Source organism: Bubalus bubalis, chromosome 21 (genome assembly GCF_019923935.1).
Source record: "Bubalus bubalis isolate 160015118507 breed Murrah chromosome 21, NDDB_SH_1, whole genome shotgun sequence".
NCBI lineage: Eukaryota > Metazoa > Chordata > Mammalia > Artiodactyla > Bovidae > Bubalus > Bubalus bubalis.
The window spans coordinates 32,488,460-32,511,439 of NC_059177.1; the positions used below are offsets into that span (position 1 = coordinate 32,488,460).

Sequence of the window (22,980 nt, forward strand, 5' to 3'; positions counted from 1 at the left end):
TGTGAATGCATCTGTGTGGATGAATTTATGTGTAGGTATACATATGGCTGGGCTTCCCTGGTGGCTCAGTGATAAAGAATCCGCCTGCTAATGCAGGAGATGTGGGTTTGATCCCTGGGTCAGGAAGATCCCCTGGAGGAGGGAATGACAGCCCACTCCAGTATTCTTGCCTGGAGAATCCCATGGACAGAGGATCCTGGCGGGCTACAGTCCTTGGGGTTGCAAAAGAGTCAGACATGACTGAGTGACTGAATCACAATCTTGATACATATGGGAAGATGCACATGTTTTTGAAATTTAGAATGAGGTTGTAGAAGCTTGCTTGCCATGCTTTGAGGAGGTCGAGCTCAGAGTGCCTCTGAGATGAGCATAAAAGATCATCATTCATTACACTGTGGTCCCTGGGTGGGGAGAGCCTGCCTCTGTTCACAGTCTGGCCTCTGGTGATCGCCATCCATTTCCACTGTGGTCCCTGGGTGGGGAGAGCCTGCCTCTGTTCACAGTCTGGCCTCTGGTGATCGCCATCCGTTTTGCTTCCCTGCACCTTCCCTGTTGCTTCCTGCTTCACACCAGGTTGTGCCACGTGTATCTGAGTGTTAGGACTGCACGTAGCTACACATGTTGAATCACAGCTGCTATGGGCTTATTTGTTTTTAGTGCATCTTTTCTTCCCTCTTCTCTTTCTTTGCCTGCCTTTCACTTGTTTTTTTCCTATAGCTGGCCCTTCCACTGGCCAAGGTCATCCCAAAGTTGCCTGGTACTCTCACCTGTAAAATGGGAGGATTACAGTATCTACCTCAGTGTCATTTTGAGGATAAAGCATATCATGTGCAAACAGCTCCAGTGCCTGATCCACAGCACATGTGCTCTGAATGGTAACCGTGACAGTGGGCTGGAGAACACATGGTATATAGTGTGCGTGCGAGAGGCTGCCTAACCTGGGAAGTGGGAACACCCACCGAGAAGTCACCTCAGGTTCACCCAGACGCTCCAATGCTCAGGATGCTCACAGGCCCCCCTCTTACCCCCAGTCTGTTGAGAAGGATGGTTCAGGGGAAATACAGCTTGCTGGCAGGGCAGCATTAGGCACTGCTTCTCAGGACTCCTCACAGCCTGTACAGCACAGGTCAGGTGCAGGGAGATGTGATTCCGCCTGGCACAGGTACAGGTCCCCCAGGGCCAGGATCTTCTGAAACAACTGCATTGGCCACGCCACCAGGATCCTGAGAGGCAAGCCAGTTACAGAAGTCTTTGAGCTCTGTCCCCTCCACACTCAGTGTACCCGTCAGGTGTCTTAGAATCACAAGCCATGGCCCCTAGCACACGGTGGAGGCATGCTGTCCAGTTCCAGAGGGCAGAGCTGCACCGTGAACTGAGGTCAGGTTGTCTTGCAGAAGGGGAACTGTTTTGGGGCTGGTAGCAGAGCTGTGACGAGAGGTTTCATCATCATGGCTCCCTAGCCCTATAGTTTGATTTCAAGCCTGATGAGAACTGTTTCTAACATTTTCAGCAACTTAATGCTCACTTTTTGCTTTCCTTTTTTGCATGTGTTTTCACTTCCCTCTTGTGTTTCAGTTTTGCTGCCACACAGTTCTATTTCTTAGAAATGTTTTTCTGAGCAAAAGGATCTGCTGTCCCTTTGTTTCCTCTTTTTGTATATGATTGTGGTTTCTAGGTCCCATGCACAGGCTCCCTGTAGCTCTGAATGATTAACTCAGGGTTGTTGTGGTTTTTTTATTTTTCATTTACATCTGATGTTCTCATAATACTCACAACTCTCGTGGGCCAGGGTTTCTATTTGTTTATTTTAGAGTTGAGGAAGCTGAGGTGGTAGTATTTCTAAGACAACGCAGTCGGTGAGGGGTGGAGTCAGGGTTCCCATCTAAGCAGTCTGTCCCCAGACCTGTGCCTTGCAACCACAGTGCTTCCTCATCTCCCTGTACTTCCCTGAAGATCTTGTTAAATTGACGGAAAGTTTTCCAGAAGCTTCCTTGTATCTCGTTGCACGCTTTTCCGTGTCTTCCTCTAGTGGAGTAAACTAAACTCAGCCAGCGTCTACAGCCTCTCCCCTTCTCTACGCCTGCTGGGGTGGAGTGAATAAGGTGCATGGGCACCTTGGGGCTCCCCAGTTACTCAGTTAATGGGACACATGGTGTTCGTGCAGCCTGACCTCGACTGCCCTGTACTCGCAGGGTGCATTTAGTCGAGCAAGTTGGCCGCCCTGATGTGACCTCCCTCCTCTGCTCCTCTCTGTGATCCATTTAGAACCTGTTTTCTTGGTCAGAGAGGCCTTTGCTCGTGGCTCAGTCAGGGTCTCAGGACAGGCAAGTACCAGGTTGTGTCAGAATCGAGACCCCCAGAAGCCTGTAGGGAGGATGTGGGTGGGTGAGGTGTCCCGTGGCTGCCACCTGGTTCTCTTTTGCTGGAGGCCCCCAGAGACCTGTAGGGAGGTTGGGAGTGGTAGTGAGGTGTCCTGTGGCTGCCACCTGGTTCTCTTTTGCTGGAGGCCCCCAGAGACCTGTAGGGAGGTTGGGAGTGGTAGTGAGGTGTCCTGTGGCTGCCACCTGGTTCTCTCTTGCTGGGAAGGCCTTGAGGGAAGCAGGTCTGCCACCCTAGGCTGACATGAGTTGAACCCCGCTGCGGTGGATGGTGTTGTTTTGGAACCAGTCTTTGTGGCCCTGGATGAGCTGTGTGCCCCGAGGAGGAGTTGGGAGCTGGTGGTGATCTACACTTCAGATCAGTTTACAGACTCTCCCCGCAAGGAAGCATCTGAGGCCGCCCCTCTCACCTGCACAGAACTCGGCAGTGTAACTGCTGACTTGGAGCCGCGCACCCGGGGACACTCCTGCAGATGCATTTCTGGCAGGATTGCTCTTACACAAGGAGCACCAGGGGGCTTACTGCAGGCTTTCCGCCTTCCCTTGTGCTAAGAAGTGTACTATAGCTTTATTATTACTATTTTTAATTATACAACTAAGACCAAGTTATAATGAGTTCAGTCAACCCAGAAGTATATAAAGTTTTTTTTTTTTTAAAGTCTCCTTTATCTCCTCGAATTCCATTTCCTTTGAAGGTTAATTGTGGTTAGCATATGTGAGAATCCATTGCAAGACTTTATTTTAATAAATGTAAACACATCTTTATACAACACTTATACAAGGACTTACATTAGGATGTGTATGTGTATGTGTGTATATATATAATGGAGAAGGCAATGGCACCCCACTCCAGTCCTCTTGCTTGGAAAATCCCATGGACGGAGGAGCCTGGTAGGCTGCAGTCCATGGGGTCGCTAAGAGCTGGACTCAACTGAGCGACTTCACTTTCACTTTTCACTTTCATGCATTGGAGAAGGAAATGGCAACCTACTCCAGTGTTCTTGCCTGGAGAATCCCAGGGACAGGGGAGCCTGGTAAGAGGCTGTCTATGGGGTCACACAGAGTCGGACATGACTGAAGCGACTTAGCAGGAGCAGCAGCAGCAGCATATATATATAATGTGAAATCGCTCAGTCGAGTCTGACTCTTCGACCCCATGGATTGTAGCCCACCAGGCTCCTCTGTCCATGGGATTCTCCAGGCAAGAATACTGAAGTGGGTTGCCATGCCCTCCTCCAGGGGAGATCTTCCCAACCCAGGAATCGAACCTGGATCTCCCGCATTGCAGGTGGATTCTTTACTGCCTGAGCCACCAGGAATGCCTTAGTGCATGTATTTCCCTTTGCCCCTACATTGAACACATTTAATTTGTTTCCAGTTCTTTGCACTTTACAGAAATTCTGTCCTGAACATCTTTTTCATATACATGTATCTTTACACAGTCATCCTAGAATTTCTGAAGGGCAGATTCTTAAAAGGGGAATTTCTAAGTCATAGATTGTCTTACATTTGAGATATACACAGGAGGAAATTTTATGTCATCTTAAGACTGTACAAATATTCTTCAACATAAGACTGGAAAAGTCCCTCCTTCCTGTGTGGCAAATCATTTGAATTTGAGGGATGTGGAAAAAGAAGCTTCTCGAGGTGGTTACTGCTGAATAACACATGCCATCTCTGAAAAGGGATCAGTCAGGATCACTGTATTTTATTATTAAATTTTCCTTATTTCATCTTATTTCATCACAAGTATTTTATCTCAGGAAACTGCCTAGAATCACTTCTTTAATTACCCTTTATTTATTATTGAACCAAAACAGGAACATGTAATTTTTGATGGTGTTGAGAAGGACCTTTATTAGAACAGCACCAGAGACCCACTAAAGCAAAGAATTTTTATTTTTTATCTTCGCATCTAACAGTTCTCAATACCTTTGAAATGACTCTAATATGTGCAACATAAACTTTTCAAAATCTGAAAAAAAAAGAATGCTGTAAAGATAAAAAGACATGGACATAATGAACATCATGTGTAGCCAGCTGGAGACCTTGAATGTAACCCTACAGTGTGTATTTCCTATTTCTTTTGGCTGAGTTTTTCCATCTAAATTCTACCATTTTTATATAAATTGATCTACTTCTTTCAACTGATGGAGTAGTAATTAATTTCTACTTTTCAAAAATGAAATGCATTTGGTAAGTGTCCAGAAAGAATTAGTTCTGCCATATACAGGTTACACGTATGGAGTCTGGAACCAAATAGACTGGATTTAATCCTAGCTCTGTAAACCCAGCAGCTCTACAGTTGAGGTAGATTACTTTAACTTTGTCTCAGTTTCCTCATCTGTAAAATAGGGATAATGGTATTCCCTCACTCATGAAGTTAGTGCAGTGGTTTAATGTGTTAATAATGTCAAGTTCTTAAAACAGTGCCTGGGATGTAGGAAGTATGCAAGATACTATTGCCATTACTCTGATTAATGTCAAAGGGAATTATCAAATATTACTCATTAATCAATAGGGAGATCATTTCCTAGAGTTACTAACATTATATTTTTAATGTTAAAACTTTCAAAGCATTTTCTTACTCTCAGATTTTTTTTTCCTTGGAGGATAATTGCTTTACAATGTTGTGGTGGTCTCTGCCATACGTTAACATGAATCAGTCATAACTGTGTGTGTGTGTGTGTGTGTGTGTGTGTGTATGTGTGTGTCCTCTCCCTCTTGAGCCTCCGTCTCCCTGACATCCCACCCTTCTCGGTCATCACAGAGTGCCAGGCTAGGCTCCCTGTGTTGTATAGCGGCTTCCCACTAGGTAATGTTTTACATATGATAGTGCATAATATATGTCAGTGCTCCTTCTTCAATTTGTCCTACCCTCTCCTTCCCCCGCTGTGCCTACCAGTCCTGCCTGTACATCTGCATCTCCTTTTCTTCTCTGTAAATAGGATCATCAGTACCATGTTTCTAGATTCCATAAGCGCTCAGATTTCTTTCCAAAAGTGCATTCTGTCTGCTCTGATGAGTTTTGCTCCCTGTGCATGTTCTGGTGTGTACAAAAGGTAATGTGTCTATGTGTTGTGTGGTTTGGATAGAAAATTCACAGAAAAAAAACCGCACAATAGTTCCAGTTTTAAGGACATGAGAATAAAAAGGGCTGGGGTAGGAAAACAAAACATTTGTAGCAGACCGAGATTATAATTGTGATGATTATTTCTGATGCTATTACATCAAATTAGGGACTTGCTCAGGCCCAAGATGAAAATTCATTTTTCTTCTATGGATTTTATGAACTGTGTTTCAGGTTGTTGGTTCACTAACAAGCTAATTCAAGTGTTTTCTGATGTTTTTGAAAATCCAGGTTTAGCCACATTCCCTAACTTACTTTGTTTCCACTTTCAGAGCTCCTATGGATATGGTGACCTGTTCTCCGACACGTGGAAAGCATTTACTGATTATGATGTTATACATTTGAAAACTTATGACTCCAAAAGGGTACTGGAAGCTTTACTGAAATGCCTGTAAATAACTGTCATTATCAATGGCTCACTCATCAAATAAATATTTAATCTGGGTTTCTATGAGCTATTATTGATTTCTAACTCCTTAGTTTCTTTGTAATAACTAGAATCGTCATGATTATTTTAACCACGTAGCTTTTAAAAACTTTTCCCTATAACTTTTCTGAAAATATGAATGCCATTTGATTGAAATAATTAGCTAATCAAAATATTTTAATGCAAAATAGAGATTAATTTTTTCTATAAAAAAATTGCGGTTTTGGTGTGAAGGATGCAGATTGTAATTCTCTCACCTTTTAAAATATCTCCATTCTTAGGTATGTTTTAAAGAAGCTATTTTTTCCTTACTTCCCCGGATGAGATACGGGCTGTTCTATAACACCCCTCTGGTAAGCATGTCATGTGTGGTTGACAGTCATATCCAGAGAATTGATTCTTGGTGGATTTTAAGATAACATTTAAAAGAAAAAATTAAATTTTTTTTAATTGGTGGAAATTTGCTTTACAATGTTGTATTGGTTTTTGCCACACAACAATGTGAATCAGTCATAATTATATATATATATATGCACATACACACACATACATAGTTATATGTGTATATATATATATATATACATATACACATCCCCTCCCTTTTGAGCCTCCCTGCTCTCCCCTTATCCCACCCTTCTAGGTCATCACAGAGTGCCAGACTGGGCTCCCTGTGTTATATAGCAACTTCCCACTAACTGTCTGTTTTACATGTGATAGTGAATGTATGTTATTGCTGCTTTCCCAATTCATACCACTCTCACCTTCCCCTGGTATGTCTACAAGTCCATTCTCTACTAGGTTCATCAGTACCATTTTTCTAGATTCCATATATCCGTTAATATATGATACTTGTTTTTCTGACTGACTTCATTCTGTATAAGAGGCTCTAGATTCATCTACCTTACTACAGCTGACTCAAATGCGTTCCTTTTCATTCCATTGTATGTATGTACCACATCTTTATCCATTCATTTGTTGATGTACATCTAGATTGCTTCCGTGCTTTGGCTATTATAAATATTGCCACCGTGAACATTGGGGTATATATGTGTCTTTTAGAATTGTGGTTTTCTCGGGTTATATGCCCAGTAGTGGGATTGCTAGGTCATATGGTAGATGACCTAGACCCAGACTGGTGATGGAAGTAAATTCCGATGCTGTAAAGAGCAATATTGCATAGGAACCTGGAATGTTAGGTCCATGAATCGATGGTAAATTAGAAGTGGTCAAAAAGGAGATGGCAAGAGTGAACATTAACATTTTAGAAATCAGTGAACTAAAATGGACTGGAATGGGTGAATATTCTTTGAAAGAATTGATGCTGAAGCTCCAATACTTTGGCTACCTGATGCAAAGAACTGATTTATTTGAAAAGACCTGATGCTGGGAAAGATTGAAGGCAGTAGGAGAAGGGGATGATGGAGGATGAGATTGTTGGATGGCATTACTGACTTGATGGACATGAGTTTGAGCAAGCTCTGGGAGTTGCTGATGGACAGGGAAGCCTGGCATGCTGCAGTCCATGGGGTGGCAAAGAGTTGGACTGAGCAACTGAACTGAACTGATGATAGATTTATTGCTAGTTTTTCAAGGAATCTTCATACCGTTTTCCATAATGACTGTATCAGTTTACATTCTCACCAACAGTGTAGGAGGGCCTCGTTTTCTCCATATCCTCTCCAGCATTTATTGTTTATAGATTTTTTGATGATGGCCATTAAGATAGTACTTATGTATAACTTGAGAACATCTTAAATAGCAATGCAGAAATTACTCATTGTAATAGGAAATATTGTTTTTTATTGTAGATCTCTGGGTGTCAAAATACCGGGTTATTCAGGGCATTTTCCCAGCATGTACTGCACAGACTGAACATCACACAAGAGGGTCCCAAGGTAATGGCTGCGTTATGGTTTCTGAGGTAGGCTCGACTTTTCACCCCCTGATAAAAGTCAATATCATCTTTACAGAAAAAGGAGATCTTCAGCAGACAGTGTTTTCTGGGTTAACCAGAAATTCTGACCTGGAGTAATTTGAAATCAGATGTCAACAACCTAGGAAATTTTGATAAACTAAGAGATAGTGGAAGAATGTACTTTTTTTTTTCCTTTTCCTTTCCCTATCTCTCCCCTTCCTCTCCCAAGCTCCCACCCAGCCCACACATCCTCTGCCCCCAAATATACCCAAACAAACAGAAGTAGTGTAATGAATGCATTTTGCCTTCTGTGGCTAAAGTGAGTACATTTTTATCCCCTGGGAGAACTGTGAAGAAATCAGGCTAAAAGGAAAACAAAAAGTCCCATAAAGATGTCCTTATTGAGTTTTATCTCTTGGTGAAAATCCCATTTTAAGTTTTATTTATTTATTTTTTTATTTTAAATTTTATTTTATTTTTAAATTTTACATAATTATATTAGTCCAGGCATACACAACAATATTTTGCCTTTTTCACAGGGTGGAAAAATTCGAGTGACCATTCTCGCACGGAGCACAGAGTATCGGAAAATACTGAACCAAAATGAGGTCAGTTTTTTGTATGCATTTTTAATAGCGACATATTGAATTTAACTTCCTATGAGTAATGTGCTTTGTTTTTTTTTTTTTTCATATCCTACTAAATGCTTTGGTTTGGAATTATTAGCTTTTAGAATATTTTGATGGCTGCACCCAGTTCATTTATGAGATTTCTACTGGAAATCATCAAACCAGACATTACTAAATGAGCCCTGCCTTACTATAGACGTTCCTCTGCACTAACTGAGAGTGGAAACAGAGACAAAACTGCCCGAGTCCTGCCTTTGCTGCCATGGATTGCCAGGCGTTTTGTCTCTGGACAAACTAGCAGCTGAGCGAATATCTTTGGGCAGATGGTAGATGAAGTGTAGCAAGACTGTGGCCTCCAGCAGCAGATGAAGTTGGAAAAGTCCTTATCCTTTTCATGGGTATCTTAGAAATTGTTCCCCTTTTATGCTTCCCGACTCATGTCAACAATGTCAATTCATTACTTATACTTAATTTCAACAAGATTGCAATGGAAGGCTCCCTGCAACAGCAGGCCAGGGCAGTGTGCTTGCAATAGTAAGGTTTCTAGATGTCTGGAAAAGACAAGGATTGTCCCCTAGAGATTCCACAAGGAGTGCAGCACTGCGTACACCCTGATTTCATCCCACTGAGACTTCTGTCTCTGTGTGTCAAATTTCTGTGCTACAGAACTGTAAGAGGATAAATTGTGTTGTTTTAAGATGATAAGTGTGTAGTAATTTGTCATAGTAGCAAATAGAGAGGCATGAAACTGATTTCTTTATTTATTTGTAAATCACTCTGGCTGCAAGAATAGGATCAGGGAGATTGATTAAGAGCTGTTGCCCCGATAAGAGCTTAGATGAAGGGGAGGACAGGAGGGATGACAAGATAAATGGTTTCGGGATATATCTTAGAGATAGAGCCTATGACACTGCTTGTGGGAGTGTAAAGTTATAGCCTCGGTGAGGCCAGGAGAGGTAGTGAGGATCAGGCATGAACTCCTGGACAGTTAGCCTAAGCACTTCAGTGGACTTGAGATGGGAGGGAATTTGGGGGCATCTTTTGATGGGTAAAATGTTTGGCACAAGTTAATTTGGATGCCTAAGAGGCTGATCCAAATTGTGTAATTAGCATCTCTTTTCGAGACACATATGGATTATGGAGGACATGAACATATGGTGTAATGAGGCATCGATTGTAAGCTCTGTGGATGGAAGAAATGAACAGCGTGTGTATGTATGTTTTAAAGACCTGGAAATAAAAATGTATCAAGTCAATGCACTGAGGGGTAGACAGATGAGATGCGTCATTAGTAGGCAGATGAGTAGTACCTATTGGTAAGGTAGCACGTTTTGGATGCAAGTATGTGCCAAGCATGTGTTCCCTCTGCCTGTCCTTCAACTCTCCCAGCAGACCAATAATATCAGTATTTTATTATTGTTTCCATTCTAAATGAGAACACTGAACCTTGGAGGTTAAAAAAAACATGCCCAAGTTCACCCAGCTGGTGAGCAGACTAACGGGGCGGGGTGGGGGAGGGAAGGGAGCCTACTTCATAGGCAGAGAACATTCCATAGCTGTAACCCAGCTTCACCTGGGTGGAGGCTAACCACTTTCCTTCCCTGTCCGTCGGTCAACTGCTGGAGCAAAGTCCAGTGGAAAGGTGCCACCAGTGGGTGCTGCTCTGCTGCCGTCCATGCTCTCACATCCAGCCCCGCAGGTCGCCTGGATGCTCTTGCCCTAAGGCAGGATTTGGTCATTTAGCTCCAACCCCAAGCCATTGTGTGCCCAACTGGTTGCTTTGCTCCCAGAATTGGTATCCCTGAACTCCCAGGCAGAGAAGAAAGCACTTTTCCCTTTTCCTTGACTTGTGAATAGATAACAAAACCTAGATACCCTCTTTAAATGATGGTTCATGCAGTCTTGCCCAGACTCAAGGTTAGAGCAGTCATTCCGGAAGGGATATGGCCATGTCTCTGGTCTGACTAGAAATCATGGAAAAGAGCACACTTCCTTCGGGATCCTTGGAGACATGTGACTCCTTTTAGGTAGGCCCATCTCATTATAAGACAGGGGCTCATGCCCTCTGATTAATTCTCCCCTGGAAAGTGGAATTCTAATCTCTCCTCACTCCTTCAATTACTTGCTATAAACAGTGTATCTGTGGGCGTCCAGGGACTGGCCAGTGAGAGAAACTTCCACTTTATAACTCTGTGAGTGTGTGATGGGGGATGGGATTGGATTTGGGCCACTGCTGGTTGCTTTTTATAAATGATAGACTGGAAGTGCACTAGCCAAGAACACAGGTTCTGGGGTCAGATGACCTAGATTTAGTTTTGGCCCTGCCATTTGCTATACGGGAGATCCTGGGAAAGTTGTTTACCTTCTCTAAGACTTCAGTACACCATTTATGAAATGTGTATAATATAATACTTCCTTGGTATGGTATTTGTGAGCAGGAAGTGACATATACCTAAAGCACTTGGAAATGCCAGCATGATTTCAGTGCAGAGTCAGTGATGCTTCTGCACCTGTTGTTGCTGCAATCAGAGTGTAACATGAGAGAGCAGGATACAAATACAAAATGCTTCTGAAAAGCAGTGATCGAGGTGTTGGGTTAAGGTGGCTTATTTGTGAGGGACCTAGAGAACCATGGCGATGCTTTTGATGTGATGATGAATTAATCGAGCTTAGTTGTTTTCTCTTTGCTAAAAGTATAGTTGTTTTTCTATGTAGAGATGTTGAAATTTTTTTCTGCCAGGCGTTTGGTATTTTTGGTGGATGAGGTTCCAAAGCACTAGGTGTTTGTCTGAAATGATATAATGGGTAGGAAGAAAATTCTGAAACAAAGTCGGTGCCCAGGGAATATACATCGAAAGTTGAGGGACTAACTATTAGAATAACAGTAGCTAAAAGGTAACATTTCATGTGTGTCTATGACAAGCCCTTTGCTTTTATGAATTTTCTCCTTTCATCCTCATAGCAGCCCAGTGCAGAGCAATTTTAGGAAGGTGGTGTGTTCCTCCCTAAAATGCAGAGGTGGAGCCTGCACTTGAACTCAGTTAAGGTTTAAAACTGAAACATATTTGTATGAAAATATAAAGGGGATTTAATACTTGAAACATAACTTTACATGAAAAATAAGAAATTTGAGGACTTCAAGGTAAATAAAACTGAAGAGAAGGAAGGAAAAGAAATTCTAAATATATTTCTTTTTTCCCCCAGCTTGTAAATGCACTGAAAACAGTATCTACATTTGAGGTCCAGATTGTTGATTATAAGTATAAGTAAGTAATAATCCAGTCTTGGGCAGATCCTGTCCTCTTTGGCTTGGATGAGGGAGGAGCCTCCTCATCCTTTGGCGGGGAGAGGAGGGAGGACTTTGTGAATGGGAGGTGTTGGCACTCGTGGATCTGGAAGGGACAAGCAGATACCATCAGTGAATGAAGTGGGCAGGTGAGGATGCCAAGTCTAGTGGCAGAAGTTCTTCCTCTGTGACAGGCCTGATGTTGCCACACTATCCCTTTTTAAAGAGAAGTGATGAATCCTATTTTCATTTGAAATTTCTGAATTTCTAAAGTCAGCAACTGGGGGACTTCCCTGGCGGTCCAGTGATTAAGACTTCACCTTTTAATGTAGGGGCTGCTGGTTCAATCCCTGGTTGGGGAACTAAATCCTACATGCCTTGTGGCCCCCAAAAATCAAAACATAAAGCAGAAGCAATATTGCAACAAATTCAATAAAGACTTTAAAAATGGTCCACATCAAAAAAAAAAAAAATCTTAAAACTAGCAAGTACTTCCAAATTTTAAAAAATGGCATAAACCTGAATTGCCCTGTTAGCAGCTGGGTTTCATCTTCTGGCCTAAGATTAGTCATATGGGAATAATTTGAGGTTCATTGAACAGTATGAGGTTTAAAAAAAATCTTATAAAATATTTACATTTTGGGGACTTCCCCAGTGGTTCCGCCTTCTAATGCTGGAGGTATGGGTTAGATCCCTGGCTGGGGACCCAAGGTCTCACATGCTGTGGGGTGAGGCTAAAAAGAAAAAGAAAAAACAATTTTTTTTTTACATTTCCTTTAAAATTCTAACATAAGTAAAAAATTAGAAAGATAGAATTTGCCTACCATTTATGTAGCCCCTGTTGATCTCGATACTATATCATATGTTATATGTTATGTAACCCCTGTCTACATAACCCCTGTTGATGTAGAAACTATAGGGCTATAAAAGTAATACATGTTCTTGATTGAAAAAGTCAAGCAGTATAGAAAAGTTCCAAAGGAAAATGAAAACTTTTCTCTCTCCGTTTCACCCACCCATAGTCATAGTGTTGTTTTCCAAATTTAACAGCTTTTTTCTGTGTTAAAAAGTACACATTTACCAACATACAGTGCCTGACATGGTTCGGTTTAAACTTATTAGTAAGCCTGGGCATTTAGCACCTCATTTGTTACACGTTTGTTCATTTACACAACAAGTCTTTGTCAGGTACCTGCCATGAACTGGTCACCAGGCTTCGAAGTAGGAAGACAGTTATGGAGGAAGCATGGCCATGTCCCAGCAGCAGACACTAAGTACAAATAAATAGCAGTTGCAAGAACAGCAACTGTTTATTGAGACTTAGTCTTTTTTCCCCCCAACCTTTAAACTTTTTATTTTGTATTGGGGTAGAACCGATTAACAATATTGTGGTAGTTTCAGGTGGACAGCAAAGGGACTCAGCCATACATATACGTATATCCTTCTCCCCCAAACTCCCCTCCTATCCATGCTGCCACATAACGTTGAGCAGAGTTCCATGTGCTGTATGGTAGGTCCTTGTTGGTTATCCATTTTAGTATAACCGTCCATACATGATCTTCCCAACTGTCCCTTCTCACCAACAGCCATAAGTTCGTTAATCTAAGTCTGTGAGCACTGACACGTATTCTTAATGCTTTCCTTGCTCTGGCTCATCTTCCTCTTTCAAGAGTCTTGTGAAGTTTCTGAAGCTCTTTCTGTCTGACAGGTGACACTAACCCGATGGTGGCAATCCTCACTGCCACCGGAGGAAGTGCAGAGGCAAGAAGAGAGCCCAGGGTTAGTGACAGTAAATTCAGACCTTGCCAACCTGAGGAACGTGATAGAAACATAATAGTTGAGCTTTGTGAGTTTTGATCTATAGGCATTTCCCAGAAATGACCACTCACAGATGTGTTCCCTGGACAAATGCCCCTTGTTCCCCTCAGTATCAGTGGGCATCCCGGGGAAACTGAGGCACGTGTACCTCGTGTGAGACGCACTTGGCGCCTTTGTCTTCCTTCCCTTGTGCAGGTGCGGGATTTCTGTTCTGTCCTGAGAGGAAGCTCTTCAAAGAGGAGTAGCTGATTAAGAGGAAAGTTGCTTCCCCTTCTTCGATGCAAACAGATCTTGTTCATTTATTTTTCTTCACTTTGGGTGGGTGGGACTCAGAGATTGGATTCTATTTTATTTATCAGAATATTAGACTCTGTCCAGCATTTCTTCCCAGCCTCACTTCAGTGAACTTTTTTGGCTGTTGTTCTTGTTGTTCAGTCACTCAGTAGTGTCAGACTCTTTGTGACCCCATGGACTGCAGCACGCCGGACCTCCCTGTCCTTTACCATCTCCCGGAGCCTGCTCAGACTCATGTCCATTGAGTCAGTGATGCATTCCAACCATCTCGTCCTCCTTTTCCTCCTGCCTTCTGTCTTTCCCAGCAGCGGGGTCTTTTCCAATGAGGCAACTCTTTGTATCAGGTGGCCAAATCAAGAGGCTATTTAGTTCCTCTTTGCTTTCTGCCATAAGGGTCGTGTTGTCTACATATCTGAGATTATTGATATTTCTCCCAGAGATCTTGATTCTAGCTTGTGCTTCATCCATCCTGACATTTCACATGAGGTACTCTGCATATAAGTTAAATAAGCAAGGTGACAATATATGGCCTTGACCTACTCCTTTCCTAGTTTTGAGCCCGTCTGTTGTTCCATGTCCAATTCTAACCATTGCCTTTTGACCTGCATACAGATTTTGCAGGAGGAAAAAGGTGGTTTGGTATCCCCATCTCTTTAAGAATTTCTCACAGTTTGTTGTGATCCATACGGTCAAAGACTTCAGTGTAATCAATAAAGCAGAGGTAGATGTTTTTCTGGAATTCTCTTGCTTTTTCTATGATCCAACAGATGTTGGCAATTTGTTCTCTGGTTCTTCTGCCTTTCTAAATCCAGCTTGAACATCTGGGAGTTCTCGGTTCATGTATTGTTGAAGAGAATTTAGAGCATTACTTTGCTAGTGTGTGAGATGAGTGCAATTGTGTGGTAGTTTGAACGTTCTTTGGCATTGCCCTTCTTTGCGATTGGAATGAAAACTGACCTTTTCCAGTCCTGTGGCCACTGCTGAGTTTTCCAAATTTGCTGGCATATTGAGTACATACTTTCACAGCATCATCTTTTAGGATTTGAAATAGCTCAGCTGGAATTCCATCACCTCCACTAGCTTTGTAGTGATGCTTCCTAAAGCCCACTTGACTGCACATTCCGGATGTTTGGTTCTAGGTGAGTGGTCACACCATCGTGGTTATCTGGGTCATGAAGATCTTTTTTGTACAGTTCTTCTGTGTATTCTTGCCACCTCTTCTCAATATCTTCTGCTTCTGTTAGATCCATACCACTTCTGTCCTTAATTGTGCCCATCTTTGCATGAAATATTCCCTTGGTATCTCTCATTGTTTTGAAGAGGTCTCTAGTCTTTCCTATTCTGTTGTTTTCCTCTATTTCTTTGGACTGTTCACTTAGGAAGGCTTTCTTATCTCTCCCTGCTGTTCTTTAGAACTCTGCATTCAGATGGGTGTTTCTTTCCTTTTCTCCTTAGCCTTTTGCCTCTCTTTTCTCAGCTATTTGTAAGGCCTCCTCAGGCAACCATTTTGCCTTTTTGCATTTCTTTTTCTTGGGGATGGTTTTCATCACTGCCTCCTGTACAATGTCACGAACCTCTGTCCATAGTTCTTCAGGGACTCTGTCTATCAGATCTAATCCCTTGAATCTATTTGTCACTTCCAGTGTATAATCGTAAGGGATTTGATTTAGGTCATACCTGAATGGTCTAGTGGTTTTCCCTACTTTGTTCAATTTAAGTCTGAATTTTGCAATAAGAAGTTCATGATCTGAGCCATAGTCAGCTCCCAGTCTTGTTCTTGCTGACTCTATAGAGCTTCTCCATCTTCAGTTGCAAGGAATATAATCAATCTGATTTCAGTATTGCCCATCTGGTGATGTCCATGTGTAGAGTCGTCTCTTGTGTTATTGGAAGAGAGTGTTCGCTATGACCACTGCTTTCTCTTGGCAAAAGTCTGTTAGCCTTTGCCCTGCTTCATTTTGTACTCCAAGGCGAAACTTGCCTGTTACTCCAGGTATCTCTTTACTTCCTATTTTTGCATTCCAGTCCCCTCTGATAAAAAGGACATCTTTTTTGGGTGTTAGTTCTAAAAGGTCTTGTAGGTCTAGATAGAACCATTCAATTTCAACTTTTTTGGCATTAGTGGTTGGGGCATAAACTTGGATTACTGTGATACTGAAGGGTTTGCCTTGGAAATGAACTGAGATCACTTTGTCATTTTTGAGATTACACCCAAGTACTGCATTTCGGACCCTTTTGTTGACTCTGAGGGCTTCTCGATTTCTTCTAAGGGATTCTTGCCCACAGTAGTAGATATAATAGTCATCTGAATTAAATTCTCCCACTCCTGTCCATTTTAGTTCACTGATTCCTAAACTGTTAATATTCACTCTTACCATCTCCTGTTTAACCACTTGCAATTTACCTTGATTTGTGGACCTTTTGCCTCTTACTTTCGTTTCAAAGTTTGCACATCTTTCAGTGTCTTGAATTCAAAGACCAGCACGCATAAAATTGTGGATTCATCTGTTGCACAGGCAGGAAAATGCCCTCATGGTATCTGAGATAATTTTAGCGGTACACAGATGTCAATTGAATAACTCAAATCATGCAAGCAAGAATTTGTTTTATTTTTGAAAAGTTCTTGTATGATCTTAAGGAAATAGTTTTCAGTTGGTTGCTAAATATATCATAACATCACTGTAATGCTTGCTAATTCCACTTTTTAAAAAGAGAGTGAGCCTTGGGATCAGAGCTTTGCCTTGTAGTGTTACCTACCTACCTTGGAATAATGCCTTTTAGCTTTATTATACCCATTTTTACAGTTTTATGTCATGTGTTATTAGTTTTCCATTTAAGACAGGTATAAAAGTTTCCTTCTAAAATAAGAACATGCAAGTTTTAAAGAAGGCAAGCTTAGAAAAAATATTTATTAAGTAAGCTGTTATGGAAGTAGGCTTGAAATTGGCAAATATCATGAGGAAATGTACTTTCAACTGGGAAAGACACTTGTATAAATGTTACCATGAATCGTGAGCTTACTCAACTCAGTACTTTCCCTCTCCTCCCCTTTCTTTTGTTGTTCTTTATGTTCACAGGGAACTTGGGTTTTTAGATCAGCTGAGAATCACGCATAACACAGACATATTTATTGGAATGCATGGAGCTGGTCTTACCCATTTGCTTTTCCTTCCAGACTGGGCTGCCGTGTTTGAACTGTAAGTATTTGGGGACACTTTAATATTGAGGCAGCTGATAATGCTTTTTCTGCTTGCTGAGACTTTCATTCAGAGCCTCAAAAGGCTTAATATTTAATTATTACAAAGAAGTCACATCATACATACATCTAAAAAGAAAAGGAAAAAAGACCTAAAAGTTTGAAGATTGCGATCAGCATCCTTAGCAAGCAAATAACCCTTTCCTCCCCCATCTCAGCAGGATTCAGGAGATGTGAATCTGTGGTTTCCTTCCTCTGAGTGCATTCCTGTGAAAGCCTCTCCCTGCCATCAGTGTAGTTATTGTGTGAAAAGAGAACCTGTGTGTTGCATACCCATGTTCATAGCAGTGTTATCTCATTAGGCAAGTGGTAGAAGAAACTCAATTGTCCATTGACTATGGAACGGGTAAATGAAATGTGATGCAGACACAGACATACCCAGTGGAATACTATTCAGCCTTACAAAAGAAAGAAATCCTGTCTCGTGCAGTGACAGGGATGAACCTTGAGGACATTATGTTAAGTGAAATGTTACTCTGAAAAGCACGAATACTGTATGATTTCACTTTCATGAGGTACGTAGAGAAGTCAGATTCATAGAGACAGAAAGTAGAAGGGCCGGTGTCACGAACTGGTGGGAGAGGTGAAGGGGAACTTAGTGTTTAATGAGGACAGAGTTTCACTTTTGCATGATGAAAGTGTTCTGGTGATTGGTTATAACAGTGAGCTATATGTACTACTGAATTGTACACTTAAAAATGGTTAAGATGGCAAATTTTATGTCATGTGTTTTCTCTTAAAATGAGAGAGAGAGGGTTTGAGTATCTGTACTTCTAGTGAAGAACACAGCTCCAAAACATAAGCCACCCTCTTTGCCTGGTGCTCACAGGCACCATACAATTCCATGGGCCTGTTCGATTCCATATACACACACAGGAGACTGGGGCCTCAGGTGAAAGTAATTTTCCCACAGCGTTGCTCTAACTCGGTGGGTGGTTGTGGAGACATGGACCTCTCTCCTTTAGTAATTCTACTCTGGATACCAACCGTGATTACTGTTACCGGATTCTTCCCCTTGCATCTAAATATCTTGATTTTGTGGTCGTATTTCAAAAATAACTTGGCATTTAAATGAGAGACTATTTAGAAAAAAAGTTGCCATGAACTTTCAACACCCTGAAAAACCTTTAAAAATATATATATATATATATGTTAGAGAAATAGCTAGATCATTGTGGGTTCTATTTTAGTTCTTCCTTTCTCCTTGAGAGAGGAGGGGGAAGAGGAAAAGGAAGGAAGAAAAGAAATGTCACTGAGACATTTCAGTCCTTGGAGGTCAACAGTCCTGGGATCAGTTTCTTTTGGAGAATGTGTTACCCACCCACCCCAAGGCCATGTTCATATGCACAAGCTGGGGTTATTAGGAGTTCATATCAAGTTCACAGGCCTGTTGATAAAAATCCTCTCCATTCTTTAATCCTGTTCTGGTTTTTGAAAGTTAAGGTGATTTAGTTATGGAAATATTTAAAAAATAATCTGTTTCACTCTTGTGTGTGTGTGTTTCTATAAACCAGTTCTATTTATCTACCATACTACAGTTCACTCATGTAAATCATATAATTCAGTGCTTTTAATATATTGACAGAGTTGTGTAACCACCACCACAATTTTACAATATTTTCATTGCCTCCCAGAGAAAATCAGTCCTCTTCAGCAGTTACTATGGTTCCATCTTTCTCCCAGCCCCTGGAAACCACTAATCTCCTTTCTCCCTCTGTAGATTTACCATTATGGACATTTCACAGAAGTGGAATCATGCAATACGTGGGCTTTTTCTTACTGGCTGCTTTCACTTAGTGTCATGTTTTCAAGGTTCATCCATGTTGGGGCGTGGATCAGTGCTCATTCCTTTTTATTAGCATAATTCCTTGTATGGTTATGTACCATGTTTTATTTATCCATTCGTCAGTTGGTACACATTCAGATTCTTTTCACCTTTTGGCTATTCTGAATGCTGCTGCTATGAACATGAATCTCTCTCTCTTTCTTGTTTACTGTTTATACAATATTTTGCAAGAACATATTTTGGAGGTGAATTTTTTTCCCCAAAGAACTGTGGATTGGTCAAAAATCCCAGGCCAAAGCCCCATGTACAGATGCCCTTGTGTCCTTAGGTACAACTGTGGAGATGAACGTTGTTACCTGGACCTGGCTAGGCTGAGAGGTGTCCACTACCTCACTTGGCAAAGGCAGAACAAAGTCTTTCCTCAAGATAAGGTAAAGTTCAATGACAGAAGTCATCTTGTTTTATTTTTTAATTGGCTTAAACTGTCTAATTAAATTGCAAACTGTCTTTAAACTTCAATCCAAAGATAAAACTGTTCTCTGGAATTGTGAGTTGTTATTTTTTATATTTGCAAACTTGTGGGAGAGGGGAAATTAATTATTCTCTGTCTTTATGTGGAAAAGTGACCTTCATGAAATTTGGGACTAGAGAGATCTGTTAAATTATTTAGAGACGAGATCTGCAAACTGTAGACCAGTGGGCTGTATCTGGCCCTCCACTCGTTTTTATAAATAAAGCTTTATTGGGACACAGTCCTTCTCTTTTGTTCACATGTTTTTTGTGGCTCCTTGAGCACTCCAGTGGCTGCTGCTGCTGCTGCTAAGTCACTTCAGTCGTGTCCAACTCTGTGCGACCCCAGAGATGGCAGCCCGCCAGGCTCCGCCATCCCTGGGATTCTCCAGGCAAGAACACCGGAGTGGGTTGCCATTTCCTTCTCCAGTGCATGAAAGTGAAAGGTGAAAGTGAAGTCGCTCAGTCGTGTCCAACTCTTAGCGACCCCATGGACTGCAGCCTACCAGGCTCCTCCGTCCATGGGATTTTCCAAGCAAGAGTACTGGAGTGGGGTGCCATTGCCTTCTCCGACTCCAGTGGCAGGGTTGAATAATTGTGGTGGAGACTCTGTGGTCCACAGAGCTGAAGAAAGTACATGCTATCTGGCCTATTACTGAAAAAAATTGCCAGCCTCTGATGTAGAGCATAAATTAAAATAGTTGCTTTTGGCCAAAGTGAAATAATTTTCTTCTTGTTCAGAAAATCACATCCTTAACAGCTTACAAATTTGTCTTTTGCTATTTTTGCAGGGCCACCACCCAACTCTTGGGGAGCATCCAAAGTTTACCAACTATTCTTTTGATGTAGAAGAATTTATGTACCTTGTCCTTCAGGCTGCAGATCATGTATTGCAACACCCAAAGTGGCCATTTAAGAAAAAACATGATGAGTTGTAAATCTGTTCAGTCTTTTTGCCAAAAGGGAGTTTTTGAGCAGTCCTGCACCCAGACTCACCTCACAGTTAAATAGGTAAAACAGCCTGTTATCTCCTAGCCCCAAATCATCTTTTTTTTAAAAAAAATACCAATACAATGCCTTCAGGATATTACTTACGTCTTTTATAGCTTTTAAGTGTTTTGTTTGATTTTTGTGTCATTGCTATTTATCAAGATACTATTTTTGCACTGAAAACTTTACTTTTTATAGTTCAAAAATTGGGCCTGGGCTCACTGGTATCATTGAGCTTTTTTCTTAGGGATGCCAAAGTTTGCAACTTTCTTAGTTTTAGAATTTGTAAGTGTTTTTGTAGAATACCATGAGATCATCATTTTAGAGGCTTCCAACTTGATAATGATATGTTTGAGTAAAATCACAACTCATTTATTTGCCATAGTTTGTTCATAGCACTGTTCATAGTTGGACAGGAAAACATGCAATGCACACACACACACTACTGTTCATAATTGGAAAGGAAAACATGCAACACACCCATGCATACATGTGCACACACACACACACACACACACACACACACAGACAGTTGTGGTTTTCAGTACCAAGCTATAGGACTGTGTTATAGATCAAACAGTATTATAAATAGATCTGTTTTATTCTTATCAGAGTCCAAATGAGTTCTCTGTTATATCCTTATAGTCAACGCCAGGTTATATTCATCCAGAACCTGAATAAATCATGCTGTTTCCTTAATTCATATTCATATATTTCATATGCAAATCATGTTTTCCCCACGTGTAACAACCACATATGATAAAAGCAAATGAGAACGTTCTTTAGAACGGTTTTATGTATCTTCTAGCTGGTTCCCACCGGCTCTTTCTTAGCTGTGGAGAGCATTTATGTATGAAACAGTGGTTTCATTGTGCACATATTTGTAAGTGCATATACCTGTGTGTATCCGTCTACCTCTTTCAGCATGAAACTATTCCAGTGTTTGATTTTGCAAACTTCAAGTTAGCCACAAGTAGAGATTTTTTTTCCCCTATAAAAAAGTAAAGGCAAAAAAGGGTAAAGACACACATGAATTAGCCAGTTCAAAATGAGTAAGAAGCCATAAGAGAGTGTCATAGATTAAAAAGTATCTGACAGCCACCCCTACTCCCTCAGTGAGATTCATTTCTTACTATTTATGAACCTTCAATTTAGTGGTTGGAAACCACGGATTTATTTTATTGTAAAATGTGAAGTTTACATTTTATTAACACTGAGTAATCTCATTTAGAGACTAGCAGCTTCTATTTTTTTAAGTAAGGGATTAACAAAGTACAGCAGAGCTAAAATTTTTTTTATGTTTTAGAGTAGTTAAAAGAAAAAAAGAACATACAGAAGACAAGTGACTTGAGAATCCTAAAATATTTATTATCTGGACCTTTACAGAACACATTTGCTGACTCCTGCTTTAAAGGATTATCAACAGTCTTCTAGAGTTTAGGAATATTTATTAAAATATCTATAAATGAATTAATGAATCACTGTAGCAGTAGCTTTGATTTGAGACCTTTACAATATTTAAAAAGACTTACAATATGACTTTTGAAATGATTGGTGTTGCTGCTGTTCTTTGTCCAAAATACTGAGTAACTGCTGAGAAGATCATTCACGTGAAAGGAATTGTCAAGGCTATGTTGCATGTTTAGTCAGAGAGGCAGAAACATCTAAAAAAAATGGCCTGAAAAAGGTTTCAGCATTTATCTTCTTACCTCATTTTAAGAAGTGTTTGGCAATGTGCTTCTGTAGATGAGCAAGAATTTTAGGGATTGAAAACAATTTCATAATAAAATGTTACATTTGCATATTTCACAAAGAAAGAGTACGTTTTATAGAAATGAGAAAATACACTAGGTACTTTATGTAATTCACTTTTATCAGACTTTCTTTTTGATGGGAGCAAAAGAAGGTCTTCAAATTGTTATAAAATTTTAAATGTAAAGACTGCTCTTTTTATTAAGTCTTTGAAAGAGATGCATGTCATTGTTTGTACATTTGGGATATGGCTTTAGAATAAATCTTTTTATATTTTATTTGAACACCAGACTATTTTCAGGATTTTCTGTGTCTGAATGTCAGATGTTTACCTTTTTTTGTGTGTGTGTGCAATCTGGTCGCTCTAGATTGTAGGTCACTGACAATTCAATTTAAGGAAAAGTTGTACCTTAACAATTATTTAGCAGTTTATTATGTGATGCTTTCATGGTATATTGCATAATCTGTATAAACTCAACTTAGTTGTTCCCATTTTTTAATGTGACAAAAGTCAGATGCTATTTAGGGGACCTCCCTAAAGATCCCATGTCTTCTGATTCCACATCTATAGTCCTACATTTGTACACCAGATTATGCGGTAAATATTAATGGAGCAAGTACTCTGTACATTTCTACTCTAGGTTCTGGGGATACAGAAGTGAGACGAACAGAAAAAAGTCATTGCCTTCATGGCCCTTGCGTTCTGATGGAGGAGACAGATATTAACCTAAATAAGGAAAATATACTGTGTGTTGGATGTTGATACAAGCATGGTATGGACAAAACTAAAACAGGAATGAGGGCTCTGG

The 22,980-nt window shown here is 40.8% G+C and overlaps 1 protein-coding gene across 2 annotated transcripts in view; it reads left to right on the plus strand.

Moving 5' to 3' along the window:
* Positions 1-22,455, plus strand: part of EOGT (EGF domain specific O-linked N-acetylglucosamine transferase) — a 43,031-nt gene extending 20,576 nt beyond the window's left edge. For both annotated transcript variants that reach the window (XM_006071458.4, XM_025271926.3), the window contains exons 10-17: positions 5,781-5,873; positions 6,217-6,288; positions 7,744-7,830; positions 8,390-8,458; positions 11,684-11,745; positions 16,955-17,074; positions 19,248-19,350; positions 20,221-22,455. In XM_006071458.4, coding sequence (XP_006071520.1) covers positions 5,781-5,873; positions 6,217-6,288; positions 7,744-7,830; positions 8,390-8,458; positions 11,684-11,745; positions 16,955-17,074; positions 19,248-19,350; positions 20,221-20,367 — 753 coding nt within the window. In that variant the 3' untranslated portion in view covers positions 20,368-22,455. The remainder of the gene's footprint in view (positions 1-5,780; positions 5,874-6,216; positions 6,289-7,743; positions 7,831-8,389; positions 8,459-11,683; positions 11,746-16,954; positions 17,075-19,247; positions 19,351-20,220) is intronic.
* The last annotated feature ends 525 nt before the right edge of the window (positions 22,456-22,980 follow it).